The sequence below is a fragment of the Rhinopithecus roxellana genome, chromosome 15 (genome assembly GCF_007565055.1).
Source record: "Rhinopithecus roxellana isolate Shanxi Qingling chromosome 15, ASM756505v1, whole genome shotgun sequence".
NCBI lineage: Eukaryota > Metazoa > Chordata > Mammalia > Primates > Cercopithecidae > Rhinopithecus > Rhinopithecus roxellana.
In genome coordinates, this window is record NC_044563.1 from 4,025,400 (window position 1) to 4,047,530 (window position 22,131).

The 22,131-nt window shown below is 45.5% G+C and overlaps 1 protein-coding gene across 7 annotated transcripts in view; it reads right to left on the minus strand.

Annotated features, from left to right (window-relative positions):
- PPFIA1 (PTPRF interacting protein alpha 1) overlaps positions 1–22,131 on the minus strand; it is a 117,945-nt gene that overhangs the window by 55,235 nt on the left and 40,579 nt on the right. For all 7 annotated transcript variants that reach the window (XM_030917194.1, XM_030917192.1, XM_030917190.1 and 4 more), the window contains exons 3-8: positions 6,835–6,936; positions 6,327–6,491; positions 5,748–5,822; positions 4,958–5,059; positions 4,495–4,716; positions 1,003–1,149 (exon numbers count right to left, since the gene is read on the minus strand). In XM_030917194.1, the coding sequence (XP_030773054.1) occupies positions 1,003–1,149; positions 4,495–4,716; positions 4,958–5,059; positions 5,748–5,822; positions 6,327–6,491; positions 6,835–6,936 (813 nt within the window). The remainder of the gene's footprint in view (positions 1–1,002; positions 1,150–4,494; positions 4,717–4,957; positions 5,060–5,747; positions 5,823–6,326; positions 6,492–6,834; positions 6,937–22,131) is intronic.

A 22,131-nucleotide genomic window follows, 5' to 3' on the forward strand; every position in this document is an offset into this window, starting at 1 on the left:
GAAACCACAGGAGACACAATTTCTTACTATAGACTTCATTGCCTTGTTTGTTTTGAGACGGAGTCTAGCTGTGTCGCCCAGGCTGGAGTGCAGTGGCGCAATCTTGGCTCACTGCAATCTCTGCCTCTCGGGTTCAAGCGATTCTCCTGCCTCAGCCTCCTGAGCAGCAGCTGGGATTACAGATGTGCACCACCACGCCCAGCTAATTTTTCTATTTTTAGTAGAGACAGGGTTTCACCATGTTGGTCAGGCTGGTCTCAAACTCCTGACCTCATGATCCGCCTGCCTCGGCCTCCCAAAGTGCTGGCTGGGATTACAGGCGTGAGCCACTGCGCCCAGCCGCATTTTTTATTTTAGACACGGGGTCTCGTTCCGTGGCCCAGGCTGGAGTCCAGTGGCACAATCATAGCACACTGAAGCCTTGAACTCCAAGGGCTCAAGTCATCCTCCCTCCTTAGCCTCCTGAATAGCTAGGGCTAAAGGCACATTCCACCATGCCCAGCTAATTATTTATTTTTTCAATTTTCTGTAGAGACAGGGTCTTGCTCTGTTGACCACACTGTTCTCACACTCCTGGGCTCAAGTGATCTTCCCACCTCAGCCTCCCAAAGTGTTAGAATGACAGGCACGAGCCACTGCGTCTGACCAAGACTTCATTTCTCATACTATTCATTTATCATAGTGCTCCCACTTAGTAACAAATAGCCAGTTTGCCTTGAAGTTCTTTGCCACTCTCTCTTTCTTTGGTAAAAATGCTAACAAGCAACAGATTAACTTTCAATTACAACAAAAGAAAAAATTGAGGACAAAATGGTTAAATCAAATATTACGTTATCAAAACCTATAAACTGAAGGAACTCCCACATGTCTTGAACATAATATTCTAAGGTCATAAAAACTTGATATTTGGACTTGATTTCCAATATGAAAGTGAGAGAAAAAGGGTCTTTAATTTCATTAATAATTAACTGAAGCCAGACAAAGATTGATAAAATCCATTACCTGTCGATGCATAGAATCTTTATTTGCAATTTCATTTTCAAGTTTATCATTGAGGTCATGCACAGATGTGGCTTCACGCTGTGCAGCGAGGTAGCGTTTTTCAAGAGTAGTGATTCTCTCTTCCATGTCTTCCTTTTGGGCCATGGCCTAAATTAGTATTTCAGAGGGGACAAAAAAGTAGGTAATTAACAGATTACACATTAAGATACTTAGGAGAGAAAAAAACTGAACTAAATCCCAAATTTCCAATCAAATTAAAAATTAGCATCCTCAGGCCAGATACAGCAGTTCACTCCTATAATTATAGTACTTTGGGACGCTAAGATGGGAGGATGGCTTCAGGCCAGGAGTTCAAGACCTTGTCTCTACAAAAATATTGTATTTTATTGTTTGAGACACAGTCTCCCTCTATCACCTAGGCTGGAATGCTGTGGTGCAATCAAGGCTCACCACAGCCTTGACTTCCCAGGCTCAAGGGATCCTTCCACCTCAATCTTCCCAGTAGCTGGGACTATAAGCGCACACCACTATATCCAACTAATTTTTAATTTTTTGTAGAGATAGAGGTCTTACTATGTCGCCCAGGCTGCTCTTGAATTTCTGGGCTCAAGAGATTCTCCTTGGCCTTCCTTTGGCCTCCCAAAGTGTTAGGATTACAGACGTGAGACAGCATCCCTGGCCAAAAACATTTTAAAGAAATAAAACTTAGCCACGCATGGTGGCATGCCCCTGTAGTCCCAGGTACTTGGGAGGCTGAGGCAGGAGGATTGCTCAAGTCCGGCAGTTGAAGGCTGCCGTGAGCTATGATGGCACCACTGCACTCCAGCCTGGGTAACAGAGAGAGATCCTGTCTCAAAAAAAAAAAAAATAATGTCCTCAAAATTAAATTGAAGATGACGTCAATTTTCTCAAATGTGAATAAAAATGTAACTACTGGCCGGGCGCGGGGGCTCACGCCTGTCATCCCAGCACTTTGGGAGGCCGAGACGGGCGGATCACGAGGTCAGGAGATCGAGACCATCCTGGCTAACACGGTGAAACCCCGTCTCTACTAAAAATACAAAAAACTAGCCGGGCGAGGTGGCGGGCGCCTGTAGTCCCAGCTACTCGGGAGGCTGAGGCAGGAGAATGGCGTAAACCCGGGAGGCGGAGCTTGCAGTGAGCTGAGACCCGGCCACTGCACTCCAGCCTGGGCGGCAGAGCGAGACTCCGCCTCAAAAAAAAAAAAAAAAAAAAAAAATGCAACCACCTCAAATATCATCAATATCCACCTGTACGATTAACAAAGACTTGTCGCTCTTAATACTATGTCTAGCCGCTCAGTTGACCAAGCTTTCCCATTTCTATACAATATTATAAAAATATATACACCCAAATATCTAAATATTTTTCAAGGAGGTGAAAGTGTCCTCAAAGAAGATGCAGTCTGTGTCTGCCTCATGCTACAAATGGTCTCACACAGGACAGGGTGTGGCCTCTCTCAACGGACACAGTAGTAAGATGCAAGTCTCACTTTCTAGGATAAGGGTTGGATGAAATCTCACACAATTACAAGATTCAGGCATACTGACAAATGGAAACAGAAGTACAAGTTCAATTTAATTGAACGCAACTACCTGAAGTCTACAAGATGATTGCGACACAGTATCAAACACTCAAGGCTAGGACCAGAACTTTTTGCTTGTGAAATACCTGTCCTCCACCTCCAGAATTCACTATTTTCAAGTTGTTTCCTATTTATAAAATGACTAAAGTTAGCAAAGTGATAACTATTAAAAGTGACTACTAAAAGTGACGGGGAAAAAAGCTCAACATCACTGATTAGAGAAATGCAAATCAAAACCACAATGACACAGGATCTCACAGAAAGGCTATTATGGAAAAGTCAGTAATAGATGCTGGTGAGGTTGTGGAGAGAAAGGAATGTTTTCCTACTGTTGGTGGGAGTGTAAATTAGTTCAACCATTGTGGAAGACAGTGTGGAGATTCCTCAAGGACCTAACGATGAAAATACCAACCCAGAAATCTCATTACTGGGTATATACCCAAAGGAATATAAATCGTTCTATTATATAGACACATGCGTGTGTATGTTCACTGCAGCGCTATTCACAATAGCAAAGACATGGAATCAACCTAAATGCCCATCAATAGTGGACTGGATCAGGAAAATGTGGCACACATACACCATGGAATACTATGAAGCCATAAAACAGAATGAGATCATGTCCTTTGCAGGGACATGGATGGAGCTGGAGGCCATTATCTTTAGCAAACAGGAACAGAAAAACAACATACCTCACGTTCTCACTTATAAGTGGGAGCTAAATGATGAGAACACAGGGACGCACAGAGGGGAACAACACACACTGGGGCCTATCGAAGGGTGGAGGGTAGGAGGAAGAAGAGGATCAGGAAAAATAACGAATGGGTACTAGGCTTGGTACCTGGGTGATGAAATAATCTGTACAACAAACTCCCAGGACACAAGTTTACCTACGTAACAGACCTAAGCATGTACCCCAAACTTAAAAGTTAAAACAAAAAATAAAAAAATAAAAGTGATAGGTCTTAAAAGAATTTCAAAATTCTCGGCATGTTAATCTCTGCCACATAATCTCCCGCTATAGCCAAAGAATATAACCTAGCAGGTGACATAGCACATGCAAATGCTCTTCCTGTGGTGAATCCCTACATGAAATTACGCCAAACTATCAAACTGAAAAGCAGACGTTCCACGGTGGAGGTGCCTGACAAGGGACAAAGCGCGGGTTAGAAAGTGATGGGAAGGGCACTTGAGAAAGCACTCAGCCTCACTGTTCCATCATCAAATAGCTTCTCATAGTTATAATGGCAGAAATATTTGTCAGCAATGAGTATACTGCGACCTGTTTTTACTATACGATCCTGATGACCCACGTAGAAGCAAATTCCAGTCTTGATTACTTGTCTGACCATCAATATCCAATGCCACGAGTTCCTTGAAGGAGCAGGTCAGAAAACGGGAAGACCGCCAGCAACGCCCCTTCCCACAGTTAACAGACTATCGTCACATTGCCCTACGCGAACTAGCACAGCCAGGATCAACGTCTGCTTGCTAAGCATGTGCGCAACAGAAAGCAATCTGAACATAAGAACAAATTAAGACAGCCTAGAAATTGCACAGATGAAGAATCTACAAACAAGGACATTAAAGAATATTACAGCAGCATAGGTAGGAGGGGCCGGTGTGGCGTCCACTCCGTGGCCACATCAGTCAGTGGGACTAGTTCTCCTCCACTTTGAAGCGCTCAGGGACAGGAAATTTCACAACAAAAATGGAGAGGTATCTTATCGCAGTTTCACAGCACTCTTTCAATATAACTTATATAATAATCCAAAGGTTGAAAGTAATTGGGAGAGCAAGGGACAAAAGGAGAAAAAAAATCATTTAACTAAAACATCCCAAACATTCAACTTCATGACAAGCCTGTAATTTTTGTTATTGCTCACTTCACGGACATCTCCTTGCAATTTTGTGTTCATTTCTTCAGATTTGATGAGATCTTTTCTAGCAGTGTCCAGATCCTCTTCCAGCTCTGTCACGTGACTGGAGAGGGAAGCCAGGCGTTCTTTCATTTGGCTCTGTTCCCTTGACTGCTTACTTATGATTTCTTGGAGCTCAATTACTTTAGCAAGGTCTTCCTCATGGCTTAAAGAACCATCAGAAGATCTCTGATAGGGGAGAAAAAAAAAAAAAACAACCCTAAATACCCTTGTTTGGTGAGCTATAAAATAAAAATACTTCCAGGAAACAGCTAAAATCAAAACTGACTTATGCAATCTGTCAGATTACACAATCTTCATGACCACTTCAGCTCTAAGCCGGCACTTTAGCAACCATTTTCCACATAACCTGACACATGCTGTGGACAAATGAAATCAAACAGAATGAAGAGAAAGCCTACAGACTTGCCTTTCCATTCGTGCTTGGTGTATTTTCTTGTTCATGGTTTATGTCCAGCACTCCATCTGTTAGTGTTTTTTTCTGACTATTCTGCTCTTTAAGAATCATTAGCTGAAACCAAAAAATTGAATATGAGTGTAAAATACCTTATGTAAGAGAAATAAATACAGAGAGCAAAACTCCTTTTGGAAAAACACAACTATAAACTGCTTAATATAGTATAAAAGAGAAAGCATATGGCAATGCTATCCAATCCGAAAATAACCAGATCATTAAAGACGGAATTTATTATCCACTGGCCAAATGAGTCCTTAGGTAACCATGGTTTTCTAGTCCTTAAAAAGACCCAGATAGGTCGGTCCTCAATCGGGAAGATGAATAACATGTGATATGCACAACTACAGTCCTTATACTTCTTTTACTTTTTTTTTTTTTTTTTTTGAGACAAGAGTCTCGCTCTGTTGCCCAGGCTGGAGTGCAGTGGCGCAATCTCAGCTCACTGCAACCTCCACTTCCTGGGCTTAAGCGAATCTCATGTCTCAGCCTCCCGAGTAGCTGGGACTAAAGGAACATGCCACCACTCCCGGCTAATTTTTGTATTTTTAGTAGAGATGGGGTTTTACCATGTTGGTCAGGCTGGTCTCGAACTACTGCCATCAGGTGATCCACCTGCCTTGGCCTCCCAAAGTGCTGGGTTGACAGGCGTGAGCCACTGCGCCTGGCCTTATGCTTCTTTTAATAATTAAAGGATACAAATAAAAACCTCCCAGTTCGACTGATGAAGAAGTCTCAAGCTTACCTCTTTGTGTGTAGCGCCTAATTCCTCTTCTAACAAACTACATCTTTCAAGTGCTACTCGCAATCGCTCTCTCACCTGGAAACAAAAGGGGTTGAGTTGGTGTGTATGTGTGTATACTGTTTATTTTATTCTTAATACATGGTTAAGTGTAATATAAACACTTAATGTATATATTAGTGTAATATAATAAAATACCATTAATGTCTGTCTTTGATCTTATTGTCATGAAAACTTGTTAATGGCTCTAAATTAAGTTTGAGAAAAACAAATCTTCCCCTGAAATACTAGGTTGCTGCAAAAGTAATTGCAGGGTTTGCCATTAAAAGTAATAGCAAAGCCCACAATTACTTTTGCAACAACCTAATACTACCCAATCTGTAACAGCAAATCAATATATATTAGTAATTTTAAGACTTTTATGCCAATTAGTACTTTTTAAACCTACAAAACCCTGTCTTCTTAGAGAAATTATTTCCAAGAGTTCAAGAAGCTTCAAAAAATAAAAGTTACACCAACACTTGCGAAGCTGGCCTAATACACGGTATGTGCACAAACCAAGACTTATGTGGCTGATGGCACCTTTTCATCCAGAGCTTTGTGGTGCTCAAATAAGGACTTCAGTGCTTTCAGCACTTCCACTTCGCTGGACACGCCTGCTGGAGACTGCGCTTGTCTCTTCACCACGGTCATCCTAAGAGACCGCTCATGCCTGGAGACGAGGCATTCCAAATGCTCCAACAGCAGCTGAAATAAAAGGCCAAAATAAAGACTCGTTAAAGAGCACTTTTAATTTCATGATTGAATCTGGGGCAAATAATTCCTTTACAGTCTCATGCTAAAATGAAGTCCCTTCAATTCAGCAGAAAGACAAATTCCTCTCAAGTGTATTAAAATATCATAAATTCTCATCACAAATTTCAAGCCATTAATGTGTGATCATGCTGACTAATCACAGTCTGCTCAGTGGGAAAAGGTATGAAAAGTGTTTCAGGCCAGACAGAGTGGGTCATCCTTTTGTTTTGAGACAGCACCCCTCCTCCTGACAGTGGCTCCAGGGGCAGGCGGTGAACAGAAAGGTCACACTCACCCTGGTGTTATTCCTTTCTGCTTTCAGTTCAGCAATTTCTTCTTCCCTTTCAAGAAGCTGTTCCCTGCATACATTGAGTTCCTTAGTAAGTGCCGCAAACTCCTAGAAAATCACAAAACAAAATTAAATAAATAAGAAAGACCCTTTGAAGAAAGCCTTTCATCAAGGCTTCACCGTCCTCGCACAAAGGCAATCTCATTGCAAGTTATGGGAAAGGGATCTCTGTGATCCTCCAGAGAAAGAGGGCGTCAATGGACTGGCCTAAGACCACAGACTCCCTAACAAATCACAACACTGACAGACCATCTGACTTTCCTCCATCCCTAGGCCCTGGCACAAGGACGGCAGGCAAAGAAGGGGAATCCAAGTCCACCTTCTCAGCAGCCGGAGAAGTCCAACACATTTTCCTGAACAGGATCCTGACGTAAACTAAATGAAGACATTTTTAAATGACTCACAGATATGTGGTCTAGAGTTGCTGGAGAGAGGAGAGAAGGCCTAGAAGGCTACCACCCCTGTCCTAGCCTCCTTATCTTCCTTTTTCTTTCTGAGACAGGGCCTCACTGTCACCAGGCTAGAGTGCATGGTGTGACCACGGCTCACTGCAGCTTTGAACTCCCGAGCTCAAGTGATCCTCCTGCCTCGGCCTCCCAAGTAGCTGAGACCACAGGCTTGAGCCACCGTGCCCAGCCTCTCTTCTAAAGTAATATTTCTTCTGCAAGAATCCCTACTGTGGGTAATCAACTTCCAGCATGACAGCACAAGAAACTCCACTGACCCGCTTGCTCCCAAGGAAAACAGGTGAACCCTGTAAGAAAACAACTATTCAAAGACGCTTGAGGCCGGGCGCGGTGGCTCAAGCCTGTAATCCCAGCACTTTGGGAGGCCGAGACGGGTGGATCATGAGGTCAGGAGATCGAGACCATCCTGGCTAACATGGTGAAACCCCGTCTCTACTAAAAAATACAAAAAACTAGCAGGGCGAGGTGGTGGACGCCTGTAGTCCCAGCTACTCGGGAGGCTGAGGCAGGAGAATGGCGTAAACCCAGGCGGCAGAGCTTGCAGTGAGCTGAGATCCGGCCACTGCACTCCAGCCTGGGCGACAGAGGGAGACTCCGTCTCAAAAAAAAAAAACAAACAAAAAAACAAAGACGCTGGAGATCATTCTAAGGGTTCACAGCAAACAACTGAAAATTCAGTAAGAAAGGCCAGTCTGTTGCATTTGAACCAAGACTGCTCCCTGCCTCCCTTTTCCAGGCCAGTGAGGCAGCAACTCCATTCCAGACTGCTGCTGACGCAGTGCCCTCTCCCCTGCTCCACCCCGCCCCAGCTACGTGCTGCTGATGCCACATCCTGACTAGTGCAGTCATGGGCGGGGGCCTTCCTACCTCTGTCCAGCCTCCACTCTGGAATGGAGGCTCAACTTTGAGTATGGCAGGCTGAGAATACCAGGGGTCCTGATCAGCTGTGCCCCGGCTCTGGGAGGCGGTGGTTGCAGGGCTGGAGTGGCAAGCTGAGAGGGCCCTGGCTGCTACCATAAGACCAGGGGCGTCATTCAGGGAGAAACGAGTTTGGTGACGTTTAAACCTAAGGGCACTCTTTAAACCCAAGAGCAGTGGAGGTCCTAGTGAAGGCAACTGGAGGTGTGGGTTTAGTGGAGACACAGCCTGGACTGTGGCTGGGTAGTCTGCAGGGAGAGCTGGAGAATTCTTGCTGCAGGAGCCCACCAGGGTGGGAACAAATCTCCTAAAATGACTTCAGAAACTGTTTTTAGAATTAGCCACAATTTCACTGAATTGGTTCCTAATTATCCCAGGGCGTTGCTGAAGACAACAGAAACATTTGTGGGACTCAAAACTGAGTGTGGTCAGAGAGAGTGGAAGAGAGCAGCAGGGTGACTGTGGACACACCCAAAGCTGCGCCTGGCAGGGGAGTAACAGCAGAGGCTGAACACGGCAGGGGTGGGGAGGGGACACAAGCACATTTCACTACATGAATCTAGCATTCACTGAACTGGTTAAGCTGGCAAGTTTCACGTTAGTATATTTCGTTGCAATTAAATATATATATAGATATTATAAATACATTACACTGTGAGTTTTGGAGACAAGGCTGCTCCTAAGAGCATAAAATTAGCTAAAGAACATGAATAGCTCTTCAATTCAGTTTTTTTTTTTTTTTTTTTTTTTTTGAGACGGAGTCTCACTCTGTCTTCCAGGCTGGAGTGCAAGGGTGCAATCTTGGCTCACTGCAAGCTCCGCCTCCCAAATTCACGCCATTCTGCCTCAGCCTCCTGAGTAGCTGGGACTACAGGCGCCTGCCACCAGGCCCAGCTAATTTTTTGTATTTTTAGTAGAGATGGGGTTTCACCGTGTTAGCCAGGATGGTCTCGATCTCCTGACCTCATGATCCGTCCACCTCGGCCTCCCAAAGTGCTGGGGTTACAAGCGCGAGCCACTGCGCCCGGCCCAATTCAGTATTTTATTTTATTTTATTTTATTTTTTTCTTTTTTTTTTTGAGACGGAGTCTCGCTCTGCCGCCCAGGCTGGAGTGCAATGGCCAGATCTCAGCTCACTGCAAGCCCCGCCTCCTGGGTTTACGCCATTCTCCTGCCTCAGCCTCCCGAGTAGCTGGGACTACAGGCGCCCGCCACGTCGCTCGGCTAGTTTTTTGTATTTTTTAGTAGAGACGGGGTTTCACCGTGTTAGCCAGGATGGTCTCGATCTCCCGACCTTGTGATCTGCCCGTCTCGGCCTCCCAAAGTGCTGGGATTACAGGCTTGAGCCACCGCGCCCGGCCTCCAATTCAGTATTTTAATGCATACTTGCAAACACAAAGAAATTTCAACAATACTAATAAAGATCACCCAAATGTGTCTTAAAACCTGATAAGGATCCTGTCAAGTGTTGAAACCTCTTCAGAGATCGAACGGAGCATTCAGAAGCGGGCTCCTGGGCTTGGCAGCATGAGGGAGGAGGGTGGGGAGAGGCCGCTGAGCAGACGGGTCTCCTGGAAGTGGGCTCCTCAGCTGGGCAGCGTGCGGGAGGAGGGTGGAGATAGGCCGCTGAGCAAACCGGTCTCCTGTCCACGTCCTCCCATCAAGTTTGTTTTCCTTGTCTTAAGTTTCAGAGATTTCTTTTTTATGTGCCAATATTAATCATATCAAATGCCCTGATTTACATCTTCTCTGGTAATTAACTCTAGCTGACTGTCAGATCATCTAATGCCTAACTTTAATGAAACACTGTCATCTTATGAAGGGGTTTATATATGAGAAAAGATTATTTCTCTTGCAGGCAAAAAGCAAACAGACTCAAACTAGCTTCAGTTAAAAAGCCATTATCAGGCCAGGCACGGTGGCTCAAGCCTGTAATTCCAACACTTTGGGAGGCTGAGGTGGGCAGATCACCTGAGGTTGGAAGTTCGAGACCAGTTTGACCAACACAGAAAAATCCCGTCTCTACTAAAAATACAAAATTAGATGGAAGTGGTAGTGCATGCCTGTAATCCCAGCTACTCAGGACGCTGAGACAGGAGAATCGCTTGAACCCAGGAGACAGAGGTTCTGGTGGGCCGAGATCGTACCATTGCACTCCAGCCTGGGCAACAACTGCAAAACTCCGTCTCAAAAAAAAAATTAATAAATAAATAAATAGCCATTATTGGCTGGGTGCAGTGGCTCAAGCCTGTAATCCCAGCACTTTGGGAGGCTGAGGCGGGCGGATCACGAGGTCAGGAGATCGAGACCATCCTGGCTAACATGGTGAAACCCCGTCTCTACTAAAAAAATACAAAAAACTAGCCGGGCGAGGTGGCAGGCGCCTGTAGTCCCAGCTACTCGGGAGTCTGAGGCAGGAGAATGGTGTAAACCTGGGAGGTGGAGCTTGCAGTGAGCTGAGATCCGGCCACTGCACTCCAGCCTGGGCGACAGAGCGAGACTCCGTCTCAAAAAATAAAAAAAATAAAAAAAAAATAGCCATTATTATGGCACATAACTGTCAAGTCAAAGTAAAGAGTTGCCTCCAGGCTTGCCTGAACACAGGACCTTGAATTTTATCATTGTGCCCCTCCACCTTGTCCCTGTTGTCTAGGTAAATTCTGTGAAGTAACTGCCACTCCACTAATTTTATCTTTGACTATATCCAGTACAGAGTCTATCAGCCTGGCTAATATCCTTTTCATTTACTAGATTTCAAGTTCTTCTTTCTTTTTTTTCTTCCTTTATTTTGGGGTCACATCTTGCTCTTGTTTCCTTTTGGAAAATTTCTTGTTTTCATGGATGCTAATTTATGTTTTTAAGCACCTTAAACATCCTTATTTTGACAGTTTTTGCCAGACTGTCTGTCCTTAAATTTCCGATGCAGTAAATGCACAGCTCTGTAAGGCATCAACTCTGTGAGGATGTGTATTAGAGTATAGAGGAATTGGGGTCTCAGGCTCATCGTGGTAGAAAGTTTGATGTTGGGTTTCGGGCTCATCGTGACAGAAGGTTTTCTGTTGCTGGCGTTCTCCTCCCTGTCTAGTGGCTCAGTCCATTCAGGCTACTATAACAAACTCCCATTACCTGAGTGGCTTAAAACAATAGAAATTCATTTTTCACAGTTCTCAAGGCTGGAAGTTCAAGAGCAAGGCATCAGCAGATTCGGTGTCTGGTGAGGGCCCAACTGCCAGCTTCTGTGACCTCACATGACAGAAGGGACCAGGGATCTCTATGGGGTCTCTTCTAAGCACATTATTCCATTCACAAGGAGTCCACCCTCATGACCTAATCCCTCCCAAGGGCTCTACCTTCTAATACAGTGAAACTAGAGAGTGGGATTTGAGCACGTGACTTTGGCAGAGCGGGGGACACAAAAGTATTCAGCCCATAGCACTAGTGTTCTGTGGTTGCCCTCCAAGCCTTCCAAGGCCTCAGTCCAGAACTAGGTTTTCCATGGTGATGCAGGATTCTGTCACGTGGTTATGTCAACTGACAGTGCAGACCCTGGCAGAGAATCATGGAATAGCAGGGCTCATCCCAGGCCTTGTGCTCTACCTTCCTAGGACCACAACTGCCAATACAGCCTCAATCTCTATAGCAGAGAATTGCCTTAGATGGGGAAACCTTATCTAACTCCAGCTTCAAAAACTATCTAAGGCCAGGCATGGTGGCTCTTGCCTGTAATCTCAGCACTTTGGGAAGCCAAGGTTGGAGGACTGCTTGAGCCCAGGAGTTCAAGACCAGCTTGGGCAACATAGTGAGACCCCATCTCTACAAAACATAAAAAAATAGCACACACCATGCGTAGACCCAGTAGCATAGACCCGGCTACTCAGAGGCTGAGACAGGAGAACTGCTTGAGCCCAGCAGGTTGACGCTGCAGTGAGCTGTGATCATACCACTGTACTCCAGCCCGGGTGACGAGACCCTGTCTCAAAAAAAAAAAAAAAAAAAAAAGCTACGTCTAGTTCTAATTCCATTGAACACTTCAGTCCCTGTTACCCTTACCCCTGTAAAAACCCTAGGTTCCTACTGACACTGCCTGCTTGGAGCTTGCAGCTCAGTGGCCAGTGAAATCTAGTCAATTCGTGCTGACCATGCTAGGTTTCTAGTCTGTTTATGTACTGAAGGGTATTTCTCTTGCTTCGGGGACTGGCTATGCTTTTGGGTTTATTTCTCTACTTAAACTGTACCTTTTCACTGCTGTGTTTGGAGGGGAGATGCATCAAAGCACAAGTGAGTGCTTCCACCTCGATCGCACGTTACAGTTCATTCAAGAAAGAGTGCATATCTCGTCCAGGCTGGCCGCTGCAGCAACAGAGAAACAAGGCCTGTCCACTCCTCAGGATGCTTTAAAGAACAGATAAGCTGGCAGGAACCTCAGAGCAGCAAGTGCTCTGGGTGAGAAGTGCCCAGGATACTGCAGGATCTGAACAGAAGCCATCCATGATGGGAAGTGGGAGTGCTTCTCGGAAGGTTTGCTGAAGGACATAGCACTTGAATTGAGCTGAATTCTGAACAAGCTGTAGAGCCAATGAGAGCCTCTTTCACAAAAGCAGGAAGGTATCTGATAAGCGAGGGCTTCAGCAGGGCTGGGGCACGGGCAGCATGCATGGAGGAAGCAGGTGAGGTCAGAAGTGGGCAGCCCTTCAGAGACCACAGCACACAGCACGGAACCTGGATTTCATGTTGAAGGCTACAGAAATTGCCTTATCTACAGACTTTGAGAACGCTGAACAGAAAATGGGGCAAAACTGGTAAAGTCTCAGTCAGTCATTAGCATAAGGGATGTGCTCGAAATGGGTTTGTTGGAGCAATGAAAGGTCACTGGGTGAGCAATGAAAGGTCACTGGGTGAATTCACTGCAATAATCCCAGGGAAAAATGAGGGTCTGAACTAAGATCAGTATTAGAGAAAAGAAGGAGCCTAAGTAAGAATTCTCATGAGCTGTGCCCTTCACCAGTTTTCAAAGGATTCCCCTGGATTCCGTGTTCAGAACAGCCTGTGAGAAGGCGAGGCCAGAAGCGCGGAGATGGGTAAGAAATGACTGCAATTACGCAGTAGACCAGGGTGGGCGCACCGCAGGTGGTGAGAAGCAGGGACCCTGGACCTCTTCACCGCAGAGCCAGCAGGAGTTCCTGACAGGTCAAAGATCACAGAGAAAGAAAGGCCCAAGGATGCCTCCACGGATTCTTGAGGGAGCAAGTGAATGATGGAGTCATTGGTTCCTGAGAACAGAGTGCCTACAGGAAGAGTATGTTTCGAAGGGAAGATGTCAAAGTTTGGGTTTGGACGTGCTAAATTTGAGATGCTTATTAGACAATCGAGTGCAATTCACATTCTAAGTTCTTGGGTGTGCTGCAGAGACTGCAAATGGGGATAACCATTTTGTTCCATGCAAGTCAGTGAGGCCCTGGGTGGACGATGAGAAGAGATGGGGATCAAGCCCCCACAGTCTCATTGAGGGGCATCAGCAAAAGAGAGTAGGAGCAATCAGAGAGAAGGAGGAAAACCAGGAAATCCTTCAAGATCTTTGAAGATCCTTATTTCCAAGAGGATGATTACCTGTATTCAATGATGCTGGTGGATCAAATGAGCCGGCTGATGCTCGCTGGTTGGACTTGCTGGAAGGAGATCAATGGTGACTGTGACAGCTGCAGCATGCTGCAGTGGCGAGTCAAAACTCTCACTAGACTGAGTTCAAAGAGAATGGGAAGAGTGGAAGTAAAGCAGGGAGTACAGAAAATTCTTCCAAGGAACTCTGCAGTAAAGGGGAAGGAAAACAGTGCAGTGGCTGGAGAAGATTTGAGGTCAAGGAAGACCTTTGCAGGATGAGACAGACATCTGCATAGTGAGGGCAAGAATCCAGAAAGGAGGCGGGAACTGATAAGACTCCAGCTGAAAGCAGGTAAGTCAAGCGACTAAGAGGAGAGGCTGACATTTGCTGGGGCACACAGATCACCCGCAGTAAAGGGAAAGAGGGCAGACTACATGGGGTGCAGATCCAGAGATGTGGTGGGAGTTGGTGGAAGTTCTTTTCTGATTTCTTCCAATTTCACAGAGAAAAAACAAACACAATGTCATCATTCTGCATCTGCATTTGGGGAAGACAGGAGGGGAGAAGGTATGAAATGGCATCTAGAGGAGAGAATGGGTAGAAGAAAGAGGGCGGGATGCGCTAATAGGGATGCTGGCGGCACTCAGGGCCTCTGCGGGTCAGTGGAGGTGAATGGGCATGGAGAACGGACTGAATGGGGTGGTTTCTGCCAGGTAAGTGCAATGAAGAAGAGGCAAGGGAGCTGAAAGGCTGGCAGGGCTGGGAGGGTAATAATGGACCAGAAGAGGAGATGCAGGATCCTGACAAGGTGGCAGGGTCCCAGAACTGTCAGTCCCAGGAAGGTGGAATATCGGTGTTTTATTTTTAAAGTCTATTATGAACAAATTTCGTCACCTTTAAATGAAAGACCTAGTCAGAGCCTAAGTCCTCATAACCAGGAGGACCTGGAAGTGGAGGAAGAGCACTTCACAACTCAGATGGTGCAAAAACCATGCAGCCTGAGTTACTACTGCACATCCCGCACAGACCAACCCTCCAGAAACAGGAAGGCTCCCACCTGGCCCCACCTTCACTCCTGCACAAACCCCCCAGCATGCTGTCACTCTTCCAGCACCAGCAGCAAGCCTTTTTCTCTTTCATACAGTTTCCCTAAGGTTTTCCTAAGAGCCCCAAACTATCCTCATTCAATTTCCAGATTTTAGATTTGCCTCTAAAACCAAAGAGAATACAGATAATTCCTATTATTTTGGTTAAATGTAAGTATTCCCAATATATTCAACTACCAAAACTATTCTATGGTATACTACTGTGGCTACAGTAGAAAACAAATTTATAGATGTTGATGATTCTTCTACTCAAAGAAAAAATCTTTCTCTCTGCTCAGAAGAATCCAACAACTGAAAATATATCAAAGCAAATTTAAACTTAGGAGTTTAGGTAAACATTAGACAGGAAATTCCAAAGTTTAAGATCTCAAAAGCATGTTCCTATATGCATTGCTTGTATTATTATTGCAGAAAAAAAAGGTAGGAACCCCAAATATGTGCAATAAATGATCTACCTTATTACATCACAGGAATCTAATTGACAGTGTACATTTTTTCCTATTTAGGAAAAAAAAAGTTAAGTTTACGTCAAATATACCACTAGTTTAAAGTGACATTCTATTTAATAACTCAAGTGTCAAGTATTTTCTGAAACAGAATAGATGCAATAATTACTGGAATATTTTCATTTAAAATATAAGTCTGAAGAACGCAAATATGTATTTCTATCTGACATTATCTAGGATTGAGAAGACAGAAAATAACACTAAAATCAGTTAAAGAACTTAGTTTCACATAACGCCTGATAATGCTGATGTTTATCATTTCTGGACAAAAGGTTTAGATCTGGATAATAGGTTCATATTATATAGACCAGACATTATTACTCAAAAACCACAATCAGGTCAATTTCAAGTTAAGCCCTATGGATCAGATGTGACATTTATTGCCAAAAGCGATCCACCTTTTCTCTTCCTGTCATTCCAATGGCTCAAAGTAGCCCCCATCACCAGTGGGAAAGGGGTAGCAGAGGCTCATGGTCCCTACCCTCACAGGGGTGCCTGGGCCCTGCCCCTTACCCTTTCCTCTTCCCGTTTTCTTTACTTGGCCATAACATGTTACAATTCCACATCTCTTATTCTCTATAATCTCCTTCAATAGCTCTGCTTTGCTTTTTAATTACTTTTCATTATTTCACTAACCTTTTGCTGAAAATGAAATAAAACTTCACTCAGTGGAATATTATTCAGCCATAAAAAGGAAGGGAAATTGGCAGGGCACAGTGGCACACAGTGGCTCATGCCCGCAATCCCAGCACATTGGGAGGCCAAGACAGGCAGATTACTTGAGGCAAGGAGTTCAAGACCAGCCTGGCCAAAATGGCAAAACCTCGTCTCTACTAAAAATACAAAAATTAGCCAGGCATGGTGGTGCATGCCTTAATCCCAGCTAGTTGGGAGGCCGAGGCATGAGAATCACTTGAACCTGGGAGGTAGAGGCTGCAGTGAGCCAAGATTGCACCATTGCACTCCAGCCTGGGCAACGAGAGCGAAACTCCGTCTCAAAAATAAATAAATACGTAAAATTTTTTTAAAAAGGAAGGAAATTCTGACACATAATACAATATGGGTGAACCCTGCGGATGCTGGGCTGAGTGAAATAAGCCAGTCACGAAAAGGGAGAATACTGTAGGATTCCACTTATATGAGGTCTCTAGAGCAGTCAAACTCAGAGAGACAGAAAACAGAATGGTAGGTGTTTGGACAGCGCTGGGTGGGGAGGGTGAGACAGGAAGTTGGTGTTTAATGGGGATGGAGTTTCAGTTTGGGAAGATAAGAAAGTTCTGGAAATGCATGGTGGTAATGGTTGCACAACAATGTGATTATACTTAATGCCATGAACTGGGCGCTTAAAAATGGTTAAGATGTAACTTTTACCTTACATGTATTTTACCACACACACACACAAAAACCCAGAAAAAAAGAACTTCACAGGAGGCAAAGCCTGTGTCTTCTCAGTGGAAGAGAGGTCTAATAAATGGACACAAGGACCTGAGAAACCAGCATGCAGAGCTCACACTGTGGTCTTCAGGCAGCAGAAGCTACTCGCCTGAGTCTAGGTTTAAAAGCATGTCAAATTTGAAATAAAGAAAACTGGAAGTTTATATATTAAAATGAATGAGCAAATCATGTTTTGAAACTCTGGTGCCATGATTAAAAGTATGCTAATAAACATCTATATCTATCTGCCCATCAGTCCATAGATAGATGGAAGGGTGGACCACTCCTAGTGATAGAAGGAGGACAGGAGGACACTGGAAAAGAAGACCACAAACTTCACACTTTTATAAATTTTATGAAAATTTGGTCTCATCATCTCACTGAATTCTAACCATGAATTCAAAGCCACTGTGACTGAAGTAGCATGGGCTTTTCAATCACTGGACACTATTTGCATGTAACAGACGACATAAACATTTTAAGGTTCCACTGTATCTGATATGGCTGTGAACCCAGCCAAAGTCTCACCTTGAATTACAGCCCCTAATCCCCATGGGTCAAGGGCAGGACCAGGTGGAGGTAACTGGATCATGAGGGCGGTTCCCCTGTGCTGTTCTCGTGACAGTGAATGAGTCTCACGAGATCTGATGATTTTGTAAGAGTCTAGCATTTCCCCTGCTCGCATGCATTCCGTCCTGCCGCCGGGTGAAAGAGGGACCTGCTTATCCTTTGCCTTCCCCCATGACTGTAACTTTCCTGAGGCCTCCTCAGCCATGTGGAACGGTGAGTCAATTAATCCTTTCCTTTATCAATTACCCAGTCTTGGCATTTCTTCATAGCAGTGTGAGAACAGACTAACAAAATATCTTATTTATTTTCCCTGTCAGTTTCTCTTTAAGAAATACATGCTGAAAAAATGTATGCCCATACTTAGTATTTAGTGACCAAATAAATACTGAGTTAAAAAAACACAGTACAGAACCACATTTCCGTATGATCCTACTTGGTTAAAAGCGAGTACACGCTTTTATGTATTTTTCAAGTATACATAAGATAAAATATAGAAAGATGCACACCAAGCTGCTGATGCTGGTTACCCACTATGGTTGGGAATGAGGGTTGGAAGTAAGATAATTTACTTTTTTTGTTTTAATTTTTAAGTCTGTATTGCTTAGCATTAAAAACAAAGAAGATCAGTCCTCCTTTCTCTTTTCGTCTTCCTAAACAATGCTAAACCCAAGGACATGATCAGAATACACGGTGTCCACATGGACACGTAACTTGTTCAGAAACATTTCCCCAGACTGCATCCGTCGGTCCTCAGTTCTGTTTCCTGCCCCCTTACTCACCACTGCAACTGTCTCCAGCGCCTGCTGCTTGCATGGCACTCACCACCTCTCCTCTGCTAAACCCAAAGGCCAGCTCCAGTCCTCACCTACTGGGTAGCCGCTGACTGTTCACTCCCATCTATTCACCTCACCCGGTCTCCTCTCTGACTAGTCACAGAACGCTAGCGCTCCTGGGGTTCCACATTCCAGGTCTGCTGCTCACCTCATGCAGTGTGCCCGCCTGATGCAGCCTGTGTCCACAGCTTCAATCACCTACTCTAGGCAAATGCCCAACTGCCCTTTTAAAAATTTCTATTTGAGACGGGGCCTCACTCTCTCACCCAGGCTGGAGTGCAGTGGGGCAATCACGGCTCACTGAAACCTCGACTTCCTAGGCTCAGGTGATTCTCCTGCCTCAGTCTCCCAATTATCTGGGACCACAGGCACGCGCCACCACGCCCAGCTAATTTTCTGGAGAGATGGGGCTTTGTCATGTTGTCCAGGCTGGCCTCAAACTCCTGGGCTCAAGTGATCCTCCCGCCTCCACATCCCAAAGTGCTGGGATTACATGCAAGTTATCTTGGAGGTTCAAAAACCTTTCTCCCCACTGAGCTCATCATCTTCTTCCTGCCCCAATTCCCAACACTCAGTGGACATCAGCATCCAGTTGTCCAAGTCAGACACCGAGACATCACATCGCCTCCTCCTCCACAGTAACCACTTGCTGAGGACCCCTAATTCGCCCTCACACACATATGTTCTAGAACTGCCCACTCCTCTACCTCCTCACCCCAGCTTCCTTTATCCAGGCCACTGTGTCTCCATAGTCTACTACAAAAGCTGCCTAACTCATCCCTGCCTCTAATCTTTCTCCACTCCGATCCATTCTCTGTGTTTTCCGAAACAAATCAGACTCTGTGACTTTCCTGCTTAAAACCCTTCAGTAACTTCCCATTGCCCTTAAGGTCAAACCCAAAGCTCCCCTAATAACTTCTAACCCAAATGAGAAGTCATAACACACACTTCTGTTGCACTATCTGCCAGACATTGTTCTAAGCACTTAACATGGATTGCCTCATCCAGTCCTTGAAACTCTATCAGGAGCACACAGAAGAGAGGTCAGAGTGGCAGCTCCAGAAGTCAGCTCTGCCCATTCTGACTCCTACTTCTCACTCCTCACCTCATGCCTCACAGCACATCAGTCACAAAGCAATCTATAGCTCCCTCAACATGCCGTCTGTTCCTCTGCTGGCCCTCCACACCACGGCTGTTCCCGCTGATCTCTGAATCTGCTGCCTTTCCCTGACCCCATCTCCCACTTACCTGATGTTCACAGCTTGAGGCCATTTCCTGCAGGGGCCTCCTCCGCTTCCCACGTGGACATGGACAGGTCCCCTTGCAAGGTGGTCACACCCACCCCTAGCCCTAGCATTCCTCACTTCCCAGCTGCATGTCCAGCTGTCTTCCCCACTCTACTCTGAAAAGCAGAAGCCCGGACATGTGGCAAAGTTCTGGGCACCCAGGAGAAACCCAGTCAATGTCCGCAGTCCAGACGATGGCAATGGGACCAAAGGCACACCCATTCACAAAACCAGAATGCTGCCTATCAGGAAAAACAATGCACTGCACACCTGGGCTCTCGAGTTAGCAAAGCACGCAGACTCCACGGTGTTGAGGTGGCATGGGCATGACGGGCAGTACAGACTGGCTGCACAGTAACCACCTATGGAGCTGATTCGAATACAGACTCCTGGGCCTCACCCTGCTGAATCAACACTCCTGTTGGGGGAACCCAGAAGTACCTATTTTTTAAATACTAATTCGGTAGCCAGGCACGGTGGCTCATGCCTGTAATCCCAGCACTTTGGGAGGCTTAGGTGGGAGGATCATTTGAAGCCAAGAGTTCGAGACCAACCCAAACAACATGGTGAAACCAGGTCCCTACCAAAAATACAAAAATGATCCAGTTGTGGTGGTGCACACCTGCAGTCCCATCTACTTCGGGGGCTGATGTGGGAGGCTTTCATTTGAGCCCAGGAAGTCCATGATCACACTACTGCACACCAGCCTAGGCAATAGTGCAAGATCCTGTCTCAAAACAAAACACAAAACACAGAAACCCCATCTCTAAAAAAGAAATACAGAAAATAGCCAGGCATGGTGTGCATGCCTGTAGTCCTTGCTGCTCGGGAGGCTGAGGTGTGGGGACTGCTTGAGTCCAGGAGGTTGAGGCCGCAGTGAGCTGTCTACACCACTCTACTTCAGCCTGGGTGACAAGGTGAACCCTGTCTCAAAAAAAAAAAAAAAAAAAAAAAGCTAATTCACTGTCCTTCCATGTTTGAAAAGAACTGACCCTTCCAACCTCAAACATGTCACTTATTATTCCTCTTGGTTTATGTATCCACAAAATGTGTGCAAAGATAGCTACATTCTACCCATGGTCCACAACTGTAACAATCAAACGAGAAAACCATCAAACGTGCCATTCAACTGAAAGGCAGTATTGCCACCAGCCCTCTAACCCAGGAGAGTGGCTAGACAGATGTCCCGCAGCCCCTTCCACATTAACACCTCCTCTCTGTCTGCTCCTCAAATGCAAATCCTTGGCTTGTGATGCATTGGTTGATTTTTGCCACATGGCTAAAATGAAGTTACTTAATACCTCAGCTGTTAGCTAGTTCTCAGCAGTACTGTTAACAGTTTGAAGAAAGCAGGCGTATGCATTCTGACACATGAAGTGGAAAACGATCACACACGCCCCCATCACCGTCAGTCTATGGACAACCTTCTGGATTTCTAGCCTGCCCTGCACCTGCCTTTTTTATTTTTTTTGAGATGGAGTTTCACACTTGCTGTCCAGGTTGGGGTGCAGTGGTACAATCTCAGCTCACCGCAACCTCCACCTTCCAAGTTTAAGCAATTCTCCTGCCTCAGCCTCCTGAGTACCTGGGATTACAGACATGCACCACCACACTTGGCTAATTTTGTATTTTTAGTAGAGACAGGGTTTCTCCATGTTGGTCAGGCTGGTCTCGAACTCCTGACCTCAGGTTAACCGTCCACCTCGGCCTCCCAAAGCCTTTACCTTTGCTAATAAAAATCCTCCAAGAATGTCTACATTCTCTGTCTCTGCTTCCTGGGTGCTCACGGCCTGCCTTCCTGCCTTCACTGCTCACAAACTGCTTCCAAGGGTGAACAACCTTGAGCGCCCCTAAGAACCAGTGTGTCCTCAGCCTCTCTGCTCTCCCGATACTGGGTCCTTGGCTTGTGGATGGACAGCTAACAGCACTTGGCCCTCAGACCTGGTCCTGTCTTCCAGAACTTGTTCAGTCTCTGTTAAATGACAAGGAGCCCACCACTACCAACCGCAGCTTGAACTTAACAAAAACAGAATGTGGTTATCATTTGGAAGAGAAAAAGAGGAAAAATGCCCTTAGTGCATATTTTATTTATTTTATTTTATTTTATTATTTTATTTTATTTTGAGACAGAGTCTCGCTGTGTCACCCAGGCTGGAGTGCAGTGGTGTGATCTCGGCTCACTGCAAGCTCCACCTCCTGGGTTCACGCCATTCTCCTGCCTCAGCCTCCTGAGTAGCTGGGACTACAGGTGTCCGCCACCATGCCCGGCTAATTCTTTTGTATTTTTAGTAGAGATGGGGTTTCACCGTGTTAGCCAGGATGGTCTAGATCTCCTAACCTCGTGATCCGCCTGCCTCGGCCTCCCAAAGTGCTGGGATTACAGGTGTGAGCCACCGCGCCTGGCCAAAAGCTCTTAGTGCTTTAAAAGTACAAGGGGCGGGGTGCGGTGGCTCACGCCTGTAATCCCAGAACGTTGGGAGGCTGATGCGGGTGGATCACGAGGTCAAGAGATGGACACCATTCT